Source organism: Polypterus senegalus, chromosome 12 (assembly GCF_016835505.1).
Source record: "Polypterus senegalus isolate Bchr_013 chromosome 12, ASM1683550v1, whole genome shotgun sequence".
NCBI classification, from domain to species: Eukaryota; Metazoa; Chordata; class Cladistia; order Polypteriformes; family Polypteridae; genus Polypterus; species Polypterus senegalus.
The window spans coordinates 48,292,838-48,309,324 of record NC_053165.1 but is presented as its reverse complement, the minus strand read 5'-3'; the positions used below and the strand labels follow the sequence as shown (position 1 = coordinate 48,309,324).

The following is a 16,487-nucleotide window of genomic DNA, read 5'->3' as shown; positions in this document are numbered from 1 at the left end:
ATCAAATGATTATTTCCAGATCCCTTTTGATGTCATGAACACTCTTCGAAAATAAGAATGGTACAGAGCATTACTCGACAATTGTCTTGGCTTCAAAAATTGACATATTTGTAAGTTTTGTTTAGCTTTTTCTCCATGTCCCATAACTTCCATTGTAAAGTCTCTGGTCGGGCAAGATATATATTTTTTAACTTATAAGAAATGCTTAACTGTAGAACACAATTTCATGTGGCAAATGCATAAATACCATGTTTGTGAAGGAATATCTTTGACTTGAAAAATATCAAGTTTATCCTTTTGGAGTTTTCTTATACTTTTCAAAATCAGTCCCTGCTATTTAGTAAACCCATAATTTATTTGTTTGCCATCTACACTTCAGCTTTCAGCATTCTCTTTTGAAATTGTAATCTCTGCATTTATGTTAAGCCACAGTGAGATGCAATCCCAGATCTCGACTTGATAATATTGGGTCAATCTGTTCCACATAACCTATAGAAACAACTCCTCTATATTATTTAAAGCAGTGCCTAATGTAATAAATGGGAACTCCTAACTGTCAACATTACTAGTAAGGGATTTATAATGCTTTTAACTTTAAATTGGGTAGCATAAGACTGCAGATTGAAAGTTTCACTCCAAAATGTAATCTTGCAAGGTCAATCTATTTTTTAATAAAACAGCCGGAAACACTATGACTAATTCTTAAAATTAAACCAATCCCCTTTCCCTTGGACACAGTCCCCAGACAACTGGTGAAAAAAATTACTGCACTTGCAGGCCCCATTGTTAATATTAGCATTTGCTCCTGATGCCTTGAAAGTCAAGCCTTAGAAATCAGATCTAGAATTTAATTTAATTCATAATTATGGATCACAGTCAAAAAAAAATTGTATTTCTAAACTACTTGCAGAAAGGAGCCTTTTAACGTCAGTTTTGCCTTGAACACTATAATATGTTTAAAATGTTTCAAGGTAATCTCACCCTGGTCATGGAAAACTGCACCTATTTGTGTTGTCAAAGCCATTGTAAAAAATACTGTTATACAGTTAGACGTAAATGTAGCTTTTGACAATGTTAACCACATTATTCAATCACACAGCCTTGAGGATTACGTTGAAGTGACAGGTGCCATTCATTGGAGTTTTAGTTCATTATTATATTCCACATAAAAAAAACTTAAAGGCAGTGATGGGCTGCTGCCCTGACCAGGGGTGTTTCTTGCCTTGTACCCAATAATGCTGAGGTAGCTGCCAGCCTCCTACAACCCTGATATGAGTTAAAGGGGTTTTGACATTTACATTTACATGCATTTGCTTAGCAGATGCTTCTATCCAAAGCGACTTACAGAAGAAATCAACATACAGAGGACAGAGCCCTGGGGCACACCTGAAGTAACAGCGGTGGGTTGGGATGTGAAAGTTTTAGCTGAACAAACTGAGTGTGGCCTGAGAGGTAGGATCTAAACCAATCTAGTGGTGTGTGGGTAATGCCAATCGAGGATAATCGATTGAGAAGAGTAGTGTGACAAATAGTGTCAAAGGCTGCACTCAGATCAAGGAGGATGAGAACAGTAATTAAACCAGAATCAGCTGCCATAAGGAGGTCATTAGTAATTTTTGTAAGTGCCGTTTCTGTACTGTGGAGGGGACGAAAACCAGACTGGAACTGTTCATCCAGTTTATTTTGAGATAAATGAGAATGAAGTTGAACAGCCTCTATTTTTTCAAGAATTTTGGAAATGAAGGGTAGATTAGAAATAGGACGAAAATTACTGAAATTAGTCGGATCGGCACCAGGTTTTTTCAGCATTGGGGTTATTTCAGCAGTTTTAAAAGATGAAGGAACAGTACCAGTAGTGAGAGAAGAGTGGATTATAGCAGAAATAAGAGGGACCAGAGAGGGGAGGCAGGCTTTGACCAGAACTGTAGGGAGGGGGTCCAGTTGGCAGGAGGATGGCTTAGACTTACAGACAAGTTTGAGATTTCTGAGAAAGTAGGAAGCTGAAAAGATAAAAATGAGTGAGTTGGTGGGTGAAATTCAAATGCAGTACTGGAGGAATCCGTACAGAGAGACTGATGAATCTTCTGGATTTTTTCATTAAAAAAGGACATAAAGGAATTGCAAAATTAAGTTGAGTAAAGGTGAGAAGGTAAAGAATCCGGGGGTTGTGTGATATTGTTAAGTAGTGAAAACAATGGCTTGGTGTTTCTTTCTTTGGAAGAAATAATGAGAGTATAATAGTTCGATTTAGTTTGGGCAATACAGTCTTTGTAATAAAGTATATGGTTTTTGTACCTCTCTTTGTGAACAAAGAGTCCAGTTTTTTTATATAACCGTTCAAGTTGCCGGCCTTTGGCTTTCAAAAGCCGAAGTTCAGGCGTGAACCAGGGAGCAGAAAAGGAAAAAGAAACAGATTTAGTTTGTAATGGAGCGACAGAGTTAAGAATACCATTAAGTCCAGTGTTATAGTGTGAGACCAGTTCTTCAGGAGTGGATAAATTATGAATGTCCATAAGGGAATCAATACTAGAGGAAAGAGATTCTAAGTTAATATTCTTAATATTACGGAAAGACATGAGATGGGAAAGCTTAGTGTTGGAAAGTGCAAGATTAACATTGAATGAAATAAGAAAAGGATCCGTTATGGGGAGTTCATCTGCAGTACAATACAGCAGGGTAACTCCAGAACAGCAAATCAAGTCCAAGATACAGTATGTCCTTTGGAATGAGTGGGAACATCAGTATGCTGCTGGAATCCAAAACTCTCAAGGCAGGATGTAAAGTCTCTAGTAATAGGGACATTGATATTATCCATATGTATATTGAAATCCCCCAGAAGTATTAGGTTTGATGAAACAGTAGATAAGTGTGTAAGGAAAACAGCAAAGTCATTCAGAAAGTCATTATTTGGTTTAGGGGGCCGGTAAACAGTTGCAATGATAGTAGGAATAGGTTGATTTAATTGACATACAAGAGATTCAAAAGAACTGAAGGCAGGAACAGATAACGGCAAGACTTTCCATTTCTCACAATACAATAACGTGAGACCTCCACCTCGGCCAGAGCCACGGGGTTGAGAAATGCAAGTTGGGAAAAGTCATGGGGTTGTTGCCATGTCTCAGTTAGAGAGAAAAAGTCAAACTTACGATCAGTGAGGAGATTGTGGATGAGAGGCCCCTTGCTCGTGAGTGAGTGGATGTTCAGCAGACAGAAGTTGACAACGTCATTATCCCATTTAGCAATGGTGTTAGCTGACCGGGCTAGGCTGGCTAACACACTGTGGTCAGCGACTCTGCCTAAATTACGTCGAGGACGTCGACAACTGGACCAGATGGAGTTTATTATTTTAGAACTGCCAGCTTGTACTCCAGCGGGACCCGCGATAGATGTATCTCTGACGGGGGAGGAATACGATGTCTGGGTGGAGATATAGGCCAGTCAGCGGAGGCTCAGACAGGGGAAAGTGGAGTCAGAGTAGCTCAGCAGCTGAGTACTGAGGCAGGCCCATTGCAGTTTGGATAGTGAGTGACAGGAGGGACCAAACAAATACAAACCAAGTAAATATCGTACCGGTCCACAGGTTAAGCAAAGACACAGACAGCTCGGATGTCCGGAGAACAAAGCCAGGTAAGTCTCAAGGCATGGATAGGCCGAAAAATAGTCCATACACAGCCAAATCAGCAGCCAAGCTAGAAATTAGTCTAGCTTTAAATGACTGAAAAATAAAACTAAATGAATAAATCTGCCCGAAATGAAAATGAAAACAGCTACTTAGTCCATTAGATTGTAAGTTAATCGTAAAAAAGTTAAAAAAGAAAAATAAAGAAAAAAGTTACCGGAGAGCAGCGGTGATCAGTCACACCTGTGTTTGCTCGTAACACCTGGACGACTTTTGTCAGTCAAAAACTGCTTTATGGAAAAAGAGAAAATTCGCAAGAAATTTGGTGTTGATTCACTGTTTGATTGTTTCACCGACATTATCGCGGCAACTTGTTTAGCGATTGTTGTACAAATACTGACTGGGCTATTCACAGGATATACCCAGCCAGTTGGCGGTTTGAGAGGGCATTTAGGAGGGGATATAGCTCTATGATTCACATCAGGCTCACCTCCAGATGGTTTTCCAGGAAAGCCCCAAGCCCAGTCCGGTTATTTTTGTGTCTTAACTCGTACATATATAGTAGCAGACAGCCGGTGCCTCCTAAATGGGAGAACTTGGGGAGAGTGTGTGCCCAGGGCATTATATCTGCTGATCACCATGGATTCCCACAGGGTATGTGGGGAGCTGAAGTTTAGTGGCTCAACCCTGTTGAGTTCCTAGGGTGCCACCAGGGTGAGCCGTGGGCACTCTTGGACTCTACATCATTGGGCTCCCATCCTGAAGAGCTTCTGGACCAATCCTGGAAGCACTCCAATGGGTTACATAAAAGGAGCTAGCTGCCAATGCTGCAGGAAGCAGAGGTGGGAGGTGGAGGACAAAGCCTTCTAGAGGAAGGAGGAGGCGTAAGGAAGAAGAGAAAATGAGTGTTATTTGTTCTTTTTGTGCTGTGCTTGCTAGTGGAAAATGATTAAGGAAGTGTTTCCCATGAATATAATCCTGTGTGCTGTGCAAAACTTGTGTCTGCATCTGTCTGTGCCGGGTTTGGGGAGCTGGAGCACCAGCATCAAGGATCTGAACTTAATGTGTGCTGCTAAAGGAAGCCAAAGTAGTAAGCTGGAAAGAGGAGTGACATGTGCCCACCTCAGCTAGTTGAAGACCAGATGTGATGCTCCACTTTGAGTCACCGGTGGTAACTTGGTGACACATGCAGGTACTCCTGCCAGCAAAGCAGTGTAGTAGTTCAGATGTGACAAAACCAAAGCCTGGACCAGAATTGTGCTGCAAATATGTCTTGATCTTGCAGATATTTAACAGAGTGACTCTGCAAGTCTGAGAGACAATAACAACATATTTTATCTTGGATAACACTTGAGTATTCTTTGTTTAATATACTGTATATTTACTCATCCCTGTAATTATGAAGCACAATTTGTTGTTTGTTCTTTGGTCACAGCTTTGTTTTTCAGGCCACAAACTTGACTTTTAGCCCGTGGGTAGAAGTTTCTGACCTATTCAGCACATATTTGGCACATTTCAGGCTTGGTGTTGGAAGAAGGAGGACAACTTTTCCAGAAGAATCAAAAATGTTCTTGTAACAGTTTGAAAAAGGACTTTTACAGAGAGACGTATTCCTTTTTGTACTTTGTAGAGAGGTGATACTAGGCATGGATCCTCAAATGACCCTCATCCTTTTTTGTTCCTCTATTCCAAACTAGTCACACCTCGAATGATTGGCAGACTGGAGTGGGACTGCATTGTACTTTTGGAACCTAAATATATGAAATGGTCTTCTCTCAAACAGTTCTCTTGTCATAAAGTTGCATATTTGTAGATTAATGTATTCTACTGCAACCTTTCCCTAGGGAAGTCATTCTTATTTGCCATGGCCTCTGGTTCCTGCGCAAACCACTACATGAAAATGCCATTTCTTTCAGGATTTCTTAATGTATACTCTTCCTGTTGTATAATGTACACTTTAATATATTGCTGCTATTTTCACTGAAGGGCACCTGTCCCTCTCTCTCCAGCCTGAAATGCAAAAACTAGCAACATTCCAGCAGATTTATATCTTATTTAGCTGTGAGGATTGTTCATTATAAAACCTTCAAATCTCAGCCTTTGATAAATGGAACAGACATAAAGCTAGCAGAAAATATACTTGTGCTAGTGGCACGCTGGAAAATGACCTTAATCTAGCCACCAAAGATTTATTTGTACTTCATATGCATGATGAGCTCAAAAAAGAGAACAAAACAAGCAGTGAAGACAAGTGCCCAGCCAGCCATCCTCCTGCATACCTGTCTTCAGTTTTATAGTGCAGAGTGCAACTGATAACAGACAGTACAGTGTAATGAAGCCTAAAGTGCTGGATTTGAAGCTCTAAATCTAAGTTGGGTATATGACCTTGCATTCTTATATAGCAAAAAAAAGAAGTCATCATGGGAATAAAGTTTAAAACAAGATCTGCATGATCTAAATGCACTGGAGAGGCCCTTCAATTATTCACTTTTTGTTATGTTGCAGTTTTCTGCTAAAATCATTTCCATTAATTTTTTCCCTCATTAAGAAACACTTAATACAACAGAATGACAAAGCATAAACAAGATATTACAAATTTTTGCAAATGTATTAAAAATAATAAAAAAAAGAAATCTTACAATACATTCAGATCTTTCACTCAGTACTTAGTTGAGACACTTATGACAGAGATTCCAGCCTGGAGTCTTCTTGAGTTTCATACAATGAGCTTCCTATGTCTTTATTTGAGGATTTTTTGTTATTCTTCTCTACAGATCTTCTCAGGTTCTATCACGTTGGGTGAAGAAGGTCAGTAGACAGCTATTTTCTGGTACCTCTGGAGAAGTATGATTAGGTTTGGATCCAAGTGCAGACTGGGCCTCTCAAGGCCTATAAGTGACTCCTGTGCAGTGTTTGCTTTCTGCTTAGGATCGTTGTTCTTTATGTAGTTGAATTTATGGCCCAGCCTGAAGCCCAGAGTACTCTGGAATAGGCTTTCATTAAGGATATCGCTGAACTTGGCTCTGCTTAGCTTTTTCTCGGCCTTGACTAGTCTCCCAGTCCCTGCCACTGAAAACCAACCCCACAGCATGATGCTAACACCACCATACTTCACTGTTGGAATGGTATTGAGAAGATAATGAGCAGGGCCTGGTTTCCTCAAGACATGACGGTTTCATCAGACCAGAGAATTTTGTTTCTCACAGTCAGAGAGTCATTCAGGTGCCTTTTTATTAATTCCAAGCAGGATTTCATGTGTTGTTATTGAAGAGAGGCTACCATCAGGCCACTCTGCCATAAAGCCTAGATCATTGTAATGTTGCAGTGATGGTTGTCCTTCTGCAGGTTTCTCCCATCTCCACATGGATTGTGTTTTCCACAGCCAGAGTGATCAACAGGTTCTAGGTCACCTCTCTTACCAAGGCCCATCTCTCCTGATTGCTTAACTTGACTAGGCTTACTGCTCCAAGAAGATTCCTGCTTGCTCCAAACGTCTTCCATTTAATAACTATGAAGGCCACTGTGCACTTGGGAAACCTCAATATTTCTGAAATGGTTTTGTAGCCTTCTCTAAATCCGTGCGTGCCCGTAAGCTATGTAAGGTAATTCCTACAACTTCATGGCTTTATTTTTGCACTGATATGCACTGTCAACTGTGGGACCTACAATAGACTGGGGTCACCTTTTCTAATAATATTCAATCAATTGAATTTATTTCCAAACATGGTGTAGAAACATCTCAACGATAATCAATAGAATGGTGTCACAGACGGCTGGGGTCCTTGCCTGGCCCAGATGCCTCTGCACTGAGAGGACTGGGGGAACAAGCATGGGCAGAACAGTACCTCCCCATGGACGCTAGATGGCAGCCCCCATTGGTTGCAGTGGTTCTTTGCACTCCTGCAGGTCTTCATGGGAGATGGAATTACCTACAGCCCTGTGGGGATCCGTGGGTGTTGCCAGGGGGCACTGCAGCTGCTCCAGAGTTCATGTGAATGATTCTTCCGCCACACCCGGAAGTACAGCCAGAAGTGGGGCAACGAGCACCTGGAGCACTTCCGGGTGACTCATATAAAAGGTGCAGGCAGACAGTACTCGGTGAGCCTGAGTCGGGAGGAGGGAGATGAAGCTTGGTGAGGAGGAGTGGAGGAGAGAGAAAAGAGAGGACAAAGTATTGTTTGGTGCTTGGACTGTGTTGTGGGCTCGTGGGAAAGGGAAGACATTCTCCACTAGTGAAGAAAAATAAAAAATATTTCTGTTTTTATAAGTGTGCCTCCTGCGTCTGTCTGTGTCGGGTTAAGCGCTGGTATAGCACCATCTACTGTCACAATGGATAGACCTGAGCCAAATTTCAAGTGTCACAGCAAAGGGAGTAAATATGTTTATTTATTTTTAATACATTTGCAAAACTTTCTAAAATCTGGAAAAAACAGGATTTGAGGTTGACCACAAGTTCTCATTGGGGAGTTTCCTGGCCATGAACCTAGAATTTTGATGTTTTGTTCCCTGGGTCACTTAGTTCTCACTTTTGCCTTATGGCCCTGTGCTCCATCATGCTGGAAAAGGCATTGTTGGTCACCAAACTGTTCTTGGATGGTTGGGAGAAGTTGGTCTCTGTAGACACTACTTGACGCTAGGGCACAGCATGTTGACATAGAAAGAAGAACTCTGGCCCACCTTTCATATTGTAGTTTGCATGTCATCCCCTCGTTCTTATGGGTTTCCTTCTATGTTCTGAAGACGTAAAAAAAGGCAGAGTCTACTGTTGCAATGTGATGCATGGATGCCCAAGTTCAGGACTTTTTTAAGGCCGGTGTCAACCAGAATAGACTAACACTCACCACTACCCTAACTACAGGGAAAATAATTGAGGATTATGTAGGCTGGAGCCTATCCTGGAAACATTGAATGAGGGTAGAAACCAATCCTGACACGGCATCAGTCCGTCCCGAGGCATGAGGGGAAGTGGCTTCAGAAACCACACAGAAATACACAAAATGGCACTGATCATTTGAAACACTTCTGCAAATGCTTTTAATGCCTGTATTTAAATAAAATATAATACAATCTATTTAGCTTTAGTGTAGTTTTACTCACTTTATAAGAACATACAGTGCTTGTAAAAAGTATATCACCCCACTGGAATGTATTACATTTTTTATTTTACAATATTGAATCACAATGGATTTGGATTTTTTGGCACTTATCCACAGGAAAAGATGTTGTCACACACGTGTGCTTAGAAGGCAGTCAACAATTCCAGAGGTGAGTGAGATATCACGAGACAAGGAGTTGATTTGCGGTACTAATGCCTCTCTCGCTTTTTCATCAGACCCAAAGAAGAAAACTAATGTACCTATCATACTTCTGGGTTGCCAAGATGGCTGTCAAATGTCACTTCAGGCACCCTCTGATGACGTCACTTCTGGCTCCACCCAATGATGGGACTCCTGGTCACCAGAAGAATGATGGCACTTCCTCCATCACATCACTTCCGGGTCCTTTTGGAGACATTGTATACATCTACCAGTTTCAACGTCATCTCCTGCCACCTCATTTCCATCCACCAATTTGTCACTGTATAAAAGGCCATCTTTTTTAATACACGTTGTCAACTGCTATGTAAATAGTAATTGATCATTCATTTTTGCCTTATCATTTTTCTTTTGTCCATCGGACATAATATGGGGACGGTCCCCAACTTTTTTTCCTTTGTGGAAGTGTTTTAGTTTATTACAATGTTTTAATGTCAAAGTGAAAACCAATCTCTACAATGTGATCTAAATTAATTACAAATATAAAACACAAAATAATTGATTATGTATTTACTCCTTTTGATATGACACCTCTAAATCATCACTAGTGCTGCCGGTTGGTTTTAGAAGTCACACATTTAGTTCAATGAGATCACCTCTCTGAGGTTTCAACTGATTGTAGTCTGACTGCGCCTTATCTGGAAGGATCAGCTTGTGGTGACTCAGTATGGTGGACTAACCTGCACAATGAAGACAAATGACACTCCAAGAAACTCCATTGAAAGGGGTTTGAAAAGTACAGGTGAGGGGATGGAGACAAGAAAATATTCAAGTTACTGAATATCCCTGGGAGTTCAGTTAAATCAATCATGGAGTATGGCACAGCTGTAAATCTGTCTAGAGCAGGCGGTCCACAAAAACTGGGTGATCATGGAAGAAGACGACTAGTGAGGGAGGCCAGCAACAGACCTATGAGAACTCTGAGGAAACTTCAAGCTACGGTGGTTAAGATTAGAGAGACTGTGCTGGCAACAGCTGCTCCTGGGTACTTCACCAGTCAGAGCTTTATGGGAGAGTGGCAAAGAAAAAGCCACTGTCGAAACAATAAGCACACGGGAGACTCTGAAGTCCTCTGGAAGAAGATTATGTGGTTTGATGGGACCAAAATGGACTTTTTGGCTATGTTTGAACAGTGCACACTATCAAAAACACACCATGAGCATTGTGGAGGCAAATGGCAGGGATGCTTCTCTAAAGCACATCCTTGAAGGCTTTTTGAAGGGAAAATGCACAAATAACATGGAACTCCTGGAGGAAAATCTGATGAAGTCTACAAGAAACCTTTGCCTTGGGAGAAGATTAGTATTCCAGCTGCACAACAACTGCAAGCACGAAACCAAAGCTGCACAGGAATGGCTTAAAAATGTTAATGTCCTGGAGTAGCAGAGTCAGAGTACAGATCTCAGTCCAATCAAGAATTTGTGGCTGGACTTGAAACGAGTTGTTCACTCTCAATCTCCATGCAACCTGACAGAGCTTGAGCAATTTTGAAAACAAAAATGGAGAAAAATGGCAGTGTCCTGGTGTGTAAAGCTTCTAGAGACCTGCACACATATACTCAAGGGTGAAGTGGCTGTCAAACGTGCATGTACTGAATACTGTGAATACTATGTGATCAATTATTTTGTGCTTTATATTTATAATTAATTTAGACCAGTTTGCAGAGATCTGTGTTCACTTTGACATTAAAGACTTTTTTTGACCAATCAGTGTCCAGTTATAAATAAAATAAATACACTTTGATTGAGTGTTGTCTAACAGTAAAATGTGGAAACTTCCAAGAGGGTAGTAAATGATCACCAGTAGAGACATTGCCAAGGCCAAGTAAGAATCCAAATAAATCTGTTTTCCTACTGTGACCGCTGCTGCAGGGGGACACAGCCACTCTTCAGAAACTCCTCTTAAAACAGTTTTTTTATTTGGAAACAAACACACTCTTACACCGCCTCTTTGCAGAATCAGCTGCAGGTTTGCTGGCTTTGAACATTTAAAAAACTGAGCTGTGGCCATCCTGAGGTTTCACTCTGCTGTCTCTCTTCCACCAGACTGCCTCTGCTCTGGTCGCTGCTTCCGAGCTGCTGTACCCCCTTAACGAGGAATCATTTTTTTGTTTTTATGAGCAGGAGTCGGGGCCGAGGCGTAACAATTGAGAGCTGCTCCTTGTATGACTGGATTGCTTCTGAAAGGGTTTTGTGTTTGTATCTACCTGGACAGCAATAAAGTATCTACTCCTTGGAAATCTTCCTGTACTCTCCTGTGCAAATTTGTGACCCAAGCTATGACAGTACATAATCACAAGGAGGTCAGTTCATTTAGTTACATCCTTAAGAGCAGAACGTGCGTTCTGCTTGTATGACCCCAAGATGGACACTAACACACCTGTCTCTGTTTATTAGCAATAGTAGAACCCATCATTTACGTCCAAATTAGAACTGATGTGGGCTTCCCCCAGCCCTGTACTAAGGTGTTATGGAGTGGCGTAGCCATAATTCAATTATCTGTAGTAATGGGTGCTGCACAGATTAAATATTCTAAATGAGTAAATTCATTATCTAGATAATAAACTAACAACAAAGTGGGCTTCCTTACTGCAAGTTCAAGATTGCCTGTTCATTTATTGTGCCCTTGGTCGCAATCCCATTACTTTAAGAAAGAAGCTCACTAAAAATATCCCAAAAAGAACTGAACATGCATACACAATGTCTCCCTCTCTCTCTTTTTTACATTATTTTATTGTATTTCACAAATTAAATGTTTTCTCTTTTCTAATAGGTCATGATTACTGTTCTTTTCTAATGGCTGAACTGCCGAGGGTACTTTTATACTTTCGGTAATATGACTCAATTGAATGGACAGAGGTGCATTTAACAGCAAGTGAACCGTATCTCCATCTACTATGAAATTAAATTTAAGTAGAAAACTGAAGGGATGCAAGCCCCATGGGTCCTGTAGAGATGTGCACGATCAGCTGCAAATTGTTAAGGTCTGCGAAGAGGATAGATGTGCTTTACCTGCTCCGCTGCTTTTGCTTGCTCTTTCAATATTTTATGAATTATCATTACAAGTCCTGCTGATTGAATGCAATCCCCACCACTAAAGAGCAGAGAAGCCTAATTTGTATATATTTAAAATGGACGGTTTGTGAGTGAGCTTCAAAACTTCTATAGACTGCATTGCCATGCTAAACACGTGTGCTATTATGCAGACTATTGTTTGATCACCTGCATTGGTCATTATATTCATTTTTCAAAATATATTTTGAAGATGCAACCCTTGATTCCTTCAGAATCATCGTACTGCTCTTCAGCCTGAGGCACCACGCTAGTTTTTAAACATGAGTACAGTTTTTTCACTTGAACTAAAATAATCAGATCAGTATGGGTGAAGCTCAGTGACAGGTGGCACAGTGGATAGTGCTGCTGCCCCACAGCGCCAGAGTCCTCCCTCAATGTGATGAGTTTTCATGCTCCCTCTGTGTACAGGGTGGGTGAGATATTTCCAGGTGGTGACTCTGATAGACCTGTTCAACCCAAGCACCTGGCTCAGTATCAAACCAATATGAACACCCTAACAATGATCCATCCATCCATCCATTCTCTTCCGCTTATCCGAGGTCGGGTCGCGGGGGCAGCAGCTTAAGCAGAGATACCTAACAATGATTATTTGCCTTATATGTGACTAGCATTACCCACAACTCCGGCCCTAATGTAGTGAAACAGAACAAACTTTAAAAATCAATAAACAAAAAGGTATCGCTAGCTAAGCATAGGCAAGTTATGCTCCAAAACACAGAGGTAGACCGACTCTCCACTCCTGACATCACGCTTCCCCTTCCCCTCGGCCTGCAGCCTCTGTCTCAGATTAGCACAAATATATGTCTCCTACAAGTGAACTATGATTCTTAATGAGATAGATGAGAGAAGTCGCAAAATGAACCGGAATGTTCATACAAATTCTAGAAAAAAACCTGATCTAAATCCGTTAAGTAGTTCTCTCGTTCGCTAGCAAAACGGATGTCAGATATGCCCAGAGGCTTAATAGAACAGCTACTTTCATCATAAAATATATGAAAGACAACAAAATTGTAACTCCCCACCATGCTAAACAAGTTTCAAAAATTGTTTGAATCAATTAATTTATGTACACCCTCACATACAACCACGAAACTTGTGGTTAAAGAAAAAGTTATTTTTTGCCTTTTAGTGCATTTATAACTAAAGTAAATAAAATCCATCCATCCATTTTCCAACCTGCTATATCCTAACTACAGGGTCAAAGGGATCTGCTGGAGCCAATCCCAGCCAACACAGGGCGCAAGGCAGGAAACAAACCCCAGGCAGGGTGCCAGCCCACCGCAGGGGCACACACCAAGCACACACTAGGGACAATTTAGGATCGCCAATGCACCTAACCTGCATGTCTTTGAACTGTGGGAGGAAACCCACGCAGACACGGGGAGAACATGCAAACTCCACGCAGGGTGGACCTGGGAAACAAACTCGGGTCTCCTAACCTCAAGGCAGCAGCGCTACCCACTGCGCCACCATGCCGCCCTGTAAATTAAATCATTTTACTTCATTTTTTTAATAGATTTTTTTAACTCTTTCGCCTGCTGTATTGTTTTTATACGAAGTTCATCCTCAATGATAAGAAATTTTAGGAAACACCCATAAACTATTTTAGGTATTTTGGTGCCTTTTCTATCTATATACTAAGAAGTCAAGTAAAATGTGAACGTTGCAATCAAGTCCCAGCCTCACTGGGTCACATGTTTTAGGCCTGCACCAAATTAACATTATTCTGGCCAAAAATTTTAATTACCTTTCAGACAGCCTTGGTGTCTCAATCCCTCCTAACCCATTAACAGTTGCGTTTGGGGTTCTTCCAGAGGGGCTTAAAGTGGAGAAAGACAAACAAATTGTGATTGCATTCACTACACTGTTGGCACGCAGACTTATTCTGCTAAACTGGAAGAACCCAAACTCTCCTCTTTTAAGTCAGTGGGAAACCGATGTGTTATATTATTTGAAATTGGTAAAAATCAAATACTCAGTTAGAGGATCCGTACAGACTTTTTTCAAAACATGGCAGGATCTAATCAGTAATATTTTAAAATAAGTTCATAAAGCACAGAGAATTTATCAATTCAGGTATGTTTACAAGCCTTAAATTTTACACCGTTTGGCTTGCTCTTTCTCTCAGGGGTGGGGATCGATCTGTTCTTAACTCAATTTTTCTTTTTGTAAAAACTTGATTGCTTTGTATAGATTTAATAAAATTAATAAAAATTAAAAAAAAAAAAGAAGTCAAGTAAAATGACACTCTTTATTGGCTAACTAAAAAGATTACGATATGCAAGCTTCCGAGGCCCCTTCTTCAGGCAACATGTAATCAATATACTGTAAGGTATATGGTGTGAGTCTGACAGTTCCATACTCTTTCTTTTGATTGCTGTATAATGATGTAATGTCGTTTGGCAACTGTGTTTTCCAAACTATCTTGGCCTTCACTTCTCCCAACCATCCAAGAACAGTTTGGTGACCAACAATGAACAATCCAGCATGATGGAGCACCAGGCCATAAGGCAAAAGTGATAACTAAGTGGCTCGGGAGACAAAACATTAAAATTTTGGGTCCATGGCCAGGAAACTCCCCAGACCGTAATCCCATTGAGAACTTGTGGTCATTCCTCAAGAGGTGGGTGGACAAACAAAAACCCTCCAGTTCTGACAAACTCCAAGCATTGATGATGCAAGAATGGGCTACCATCAGTCAGGATTGGGCCCAGAAGTTGATTGACAGACAGCATGCCAGGGCGAATTGCAGAGGTCTTGAAAAAGAAAGAAGGGCCAACACTACAAATATTGACTCTTAATGTAATTGTCAATATAAGCCTTTGAAACTTATGAAATGCTTGTAATTCTACTTCAGTATACCACAGAAACATCTGACAAAAAGATCGAAAAACACTGAAACAGCAAACTTTGTGAAAACCAACACTTGTGTCATTCTTCAAACTTCTGGCCACGACTGCAGATCTTTGGTGTAAAGAATTAGCGCCACCGGAGGTGTACTCACAGCTGTTATTTAAAAACAACAATCCATAACTCTTTGATAGTCTACTTGATAGGTTCAAAGTTCATAAGGTATTTGATGTTTGAGAGGAGCCCATTGAGTCCATCAAGCTTGTCTGGCTGGCTGGCTAAGCTGTCCGAAAATCTCATCTAGATGCTTGTTCATATCCATTGCTACCATTAAGATTTTGAGATGGCAGTGGTTTGTTTTCATTTTCACATAAAACACACAGTAACACAATCTTGAGACATTAATCTGTTAAAGAACCATGGATAACGGAAAACATGCAGACTCCACACTGAAGACATTTCAGCTAAAACTGAAGTAAAGTTCAAGTGCTGGGAGACATCAATAGTACAAAAATAATTAAAACAATAAAAAACAAATTTTACTGATACAGTAAATGAAGTGAAGATGGGACACAGTACAAAGACTTATGTTCGTCTACTCACCTCCCGCCATTCTTTTGTGCCGATGCCTTGTACATACAGAACTACAACTGAAGGAAAAAAAAAAGAATAAAGTTAAAAACGAAAAGCAATGGAGTTTCTTAAAACAGCACCAATTAACATTTCTGAAATTTCAAATAAATAGATGAAAAAAAGGGAACAATAATTCATTTGAATGATTCTGGAATTTGCTTTTTATCTGCAGTAGAAATGGCAGGAATTTATGATTAACCCTTGAGTAACTATGGCATTTACTGTACTTTTTATTTTTAGCGTGCCCAGCTGGTACACAGTGACAGACAGCAAGAACCAATCCCAGCAGGTGTTTGTGCCAGCTGGGACCCAGCCTTCGGTAGGACGCCATTTCTTTTTTCAGACAAGCCCACTCACTTGGGCCAGTTTAGGTTTCCCAGACTCTGGGCCGTCTTAACAGCATCATAGCCCCCGGGCAAAATAGTACATTGAGACCCCAGATTTGATATCAAAACAGAAACATACACATTCATCAGAAGAATCATGGACCCCTATGCTCCTAGGGCCCCTGCCCAGTGCCCATTGTGCCCATACATTAAGATGGCCCTGTATCCTAATCCACCTTACTGACATCATTTGGCTGTGGGAGGAAACTGGTGTGCCTCATGGAGACCCATATGAACAACAGGAGAACATGCAAACTCCACACACACAAGGGGAGATTAGACCAGAAACGCAGTGTTGTGAGGAGGCTCCATAATGATGACATGGTAATAAATGTCATTTTGTAAACCACTGAAACACAACATGAAACGAGATTTTCAAATCCACTTAATTCAATTGAAGGTTGAGGGGGTTTAGGAGCAAATCTTGGCATCACTCATTGCTAGGGCAGACCCCAACACTACATACGTTATCTGGGCACACATCAGCACCCACTCATTTAAGGTCAATATGGAATCACCAGTGACCCAGACTTGCTAGTCTTGGGGAGTGGGAGGAAAGTTGGAATATCCAGGGAGACACCCATGAAGACACGGAGAGAATGTGCAAAAT

At 40.9% G+C, this 16,487-nt stretch overlaps 1 protein-coding gene across 2 annotated transcripts in view; it reads right to left on the bottom strand.

Moving 5' to 3' along the window:
* The window catches only part of cpne9 (copine family member IX), a 672,011-nt gene that overhangs the window by 521,465 nt on the left and 134,059 nt on the right, over positions 1 to 16,487 (bottom strand). For both annotated transcript variants that reach the window (XR_005635832.1, XM_039771535.1), the window contains exon 3: positions 15,462 to 15,508. Coding sequence is in view for 1 of the 2 variants with exons in the window: in XM_039771535.1 (XP_039627469.1) it covers positions 15,462 to 15,508 (47 nt within the window). In the remaining variant the exon portion in view is untranslated. The remainder of the gene's footprint in view (positions 1 to 15,461; positions 15,509 to 16,487) is intronic.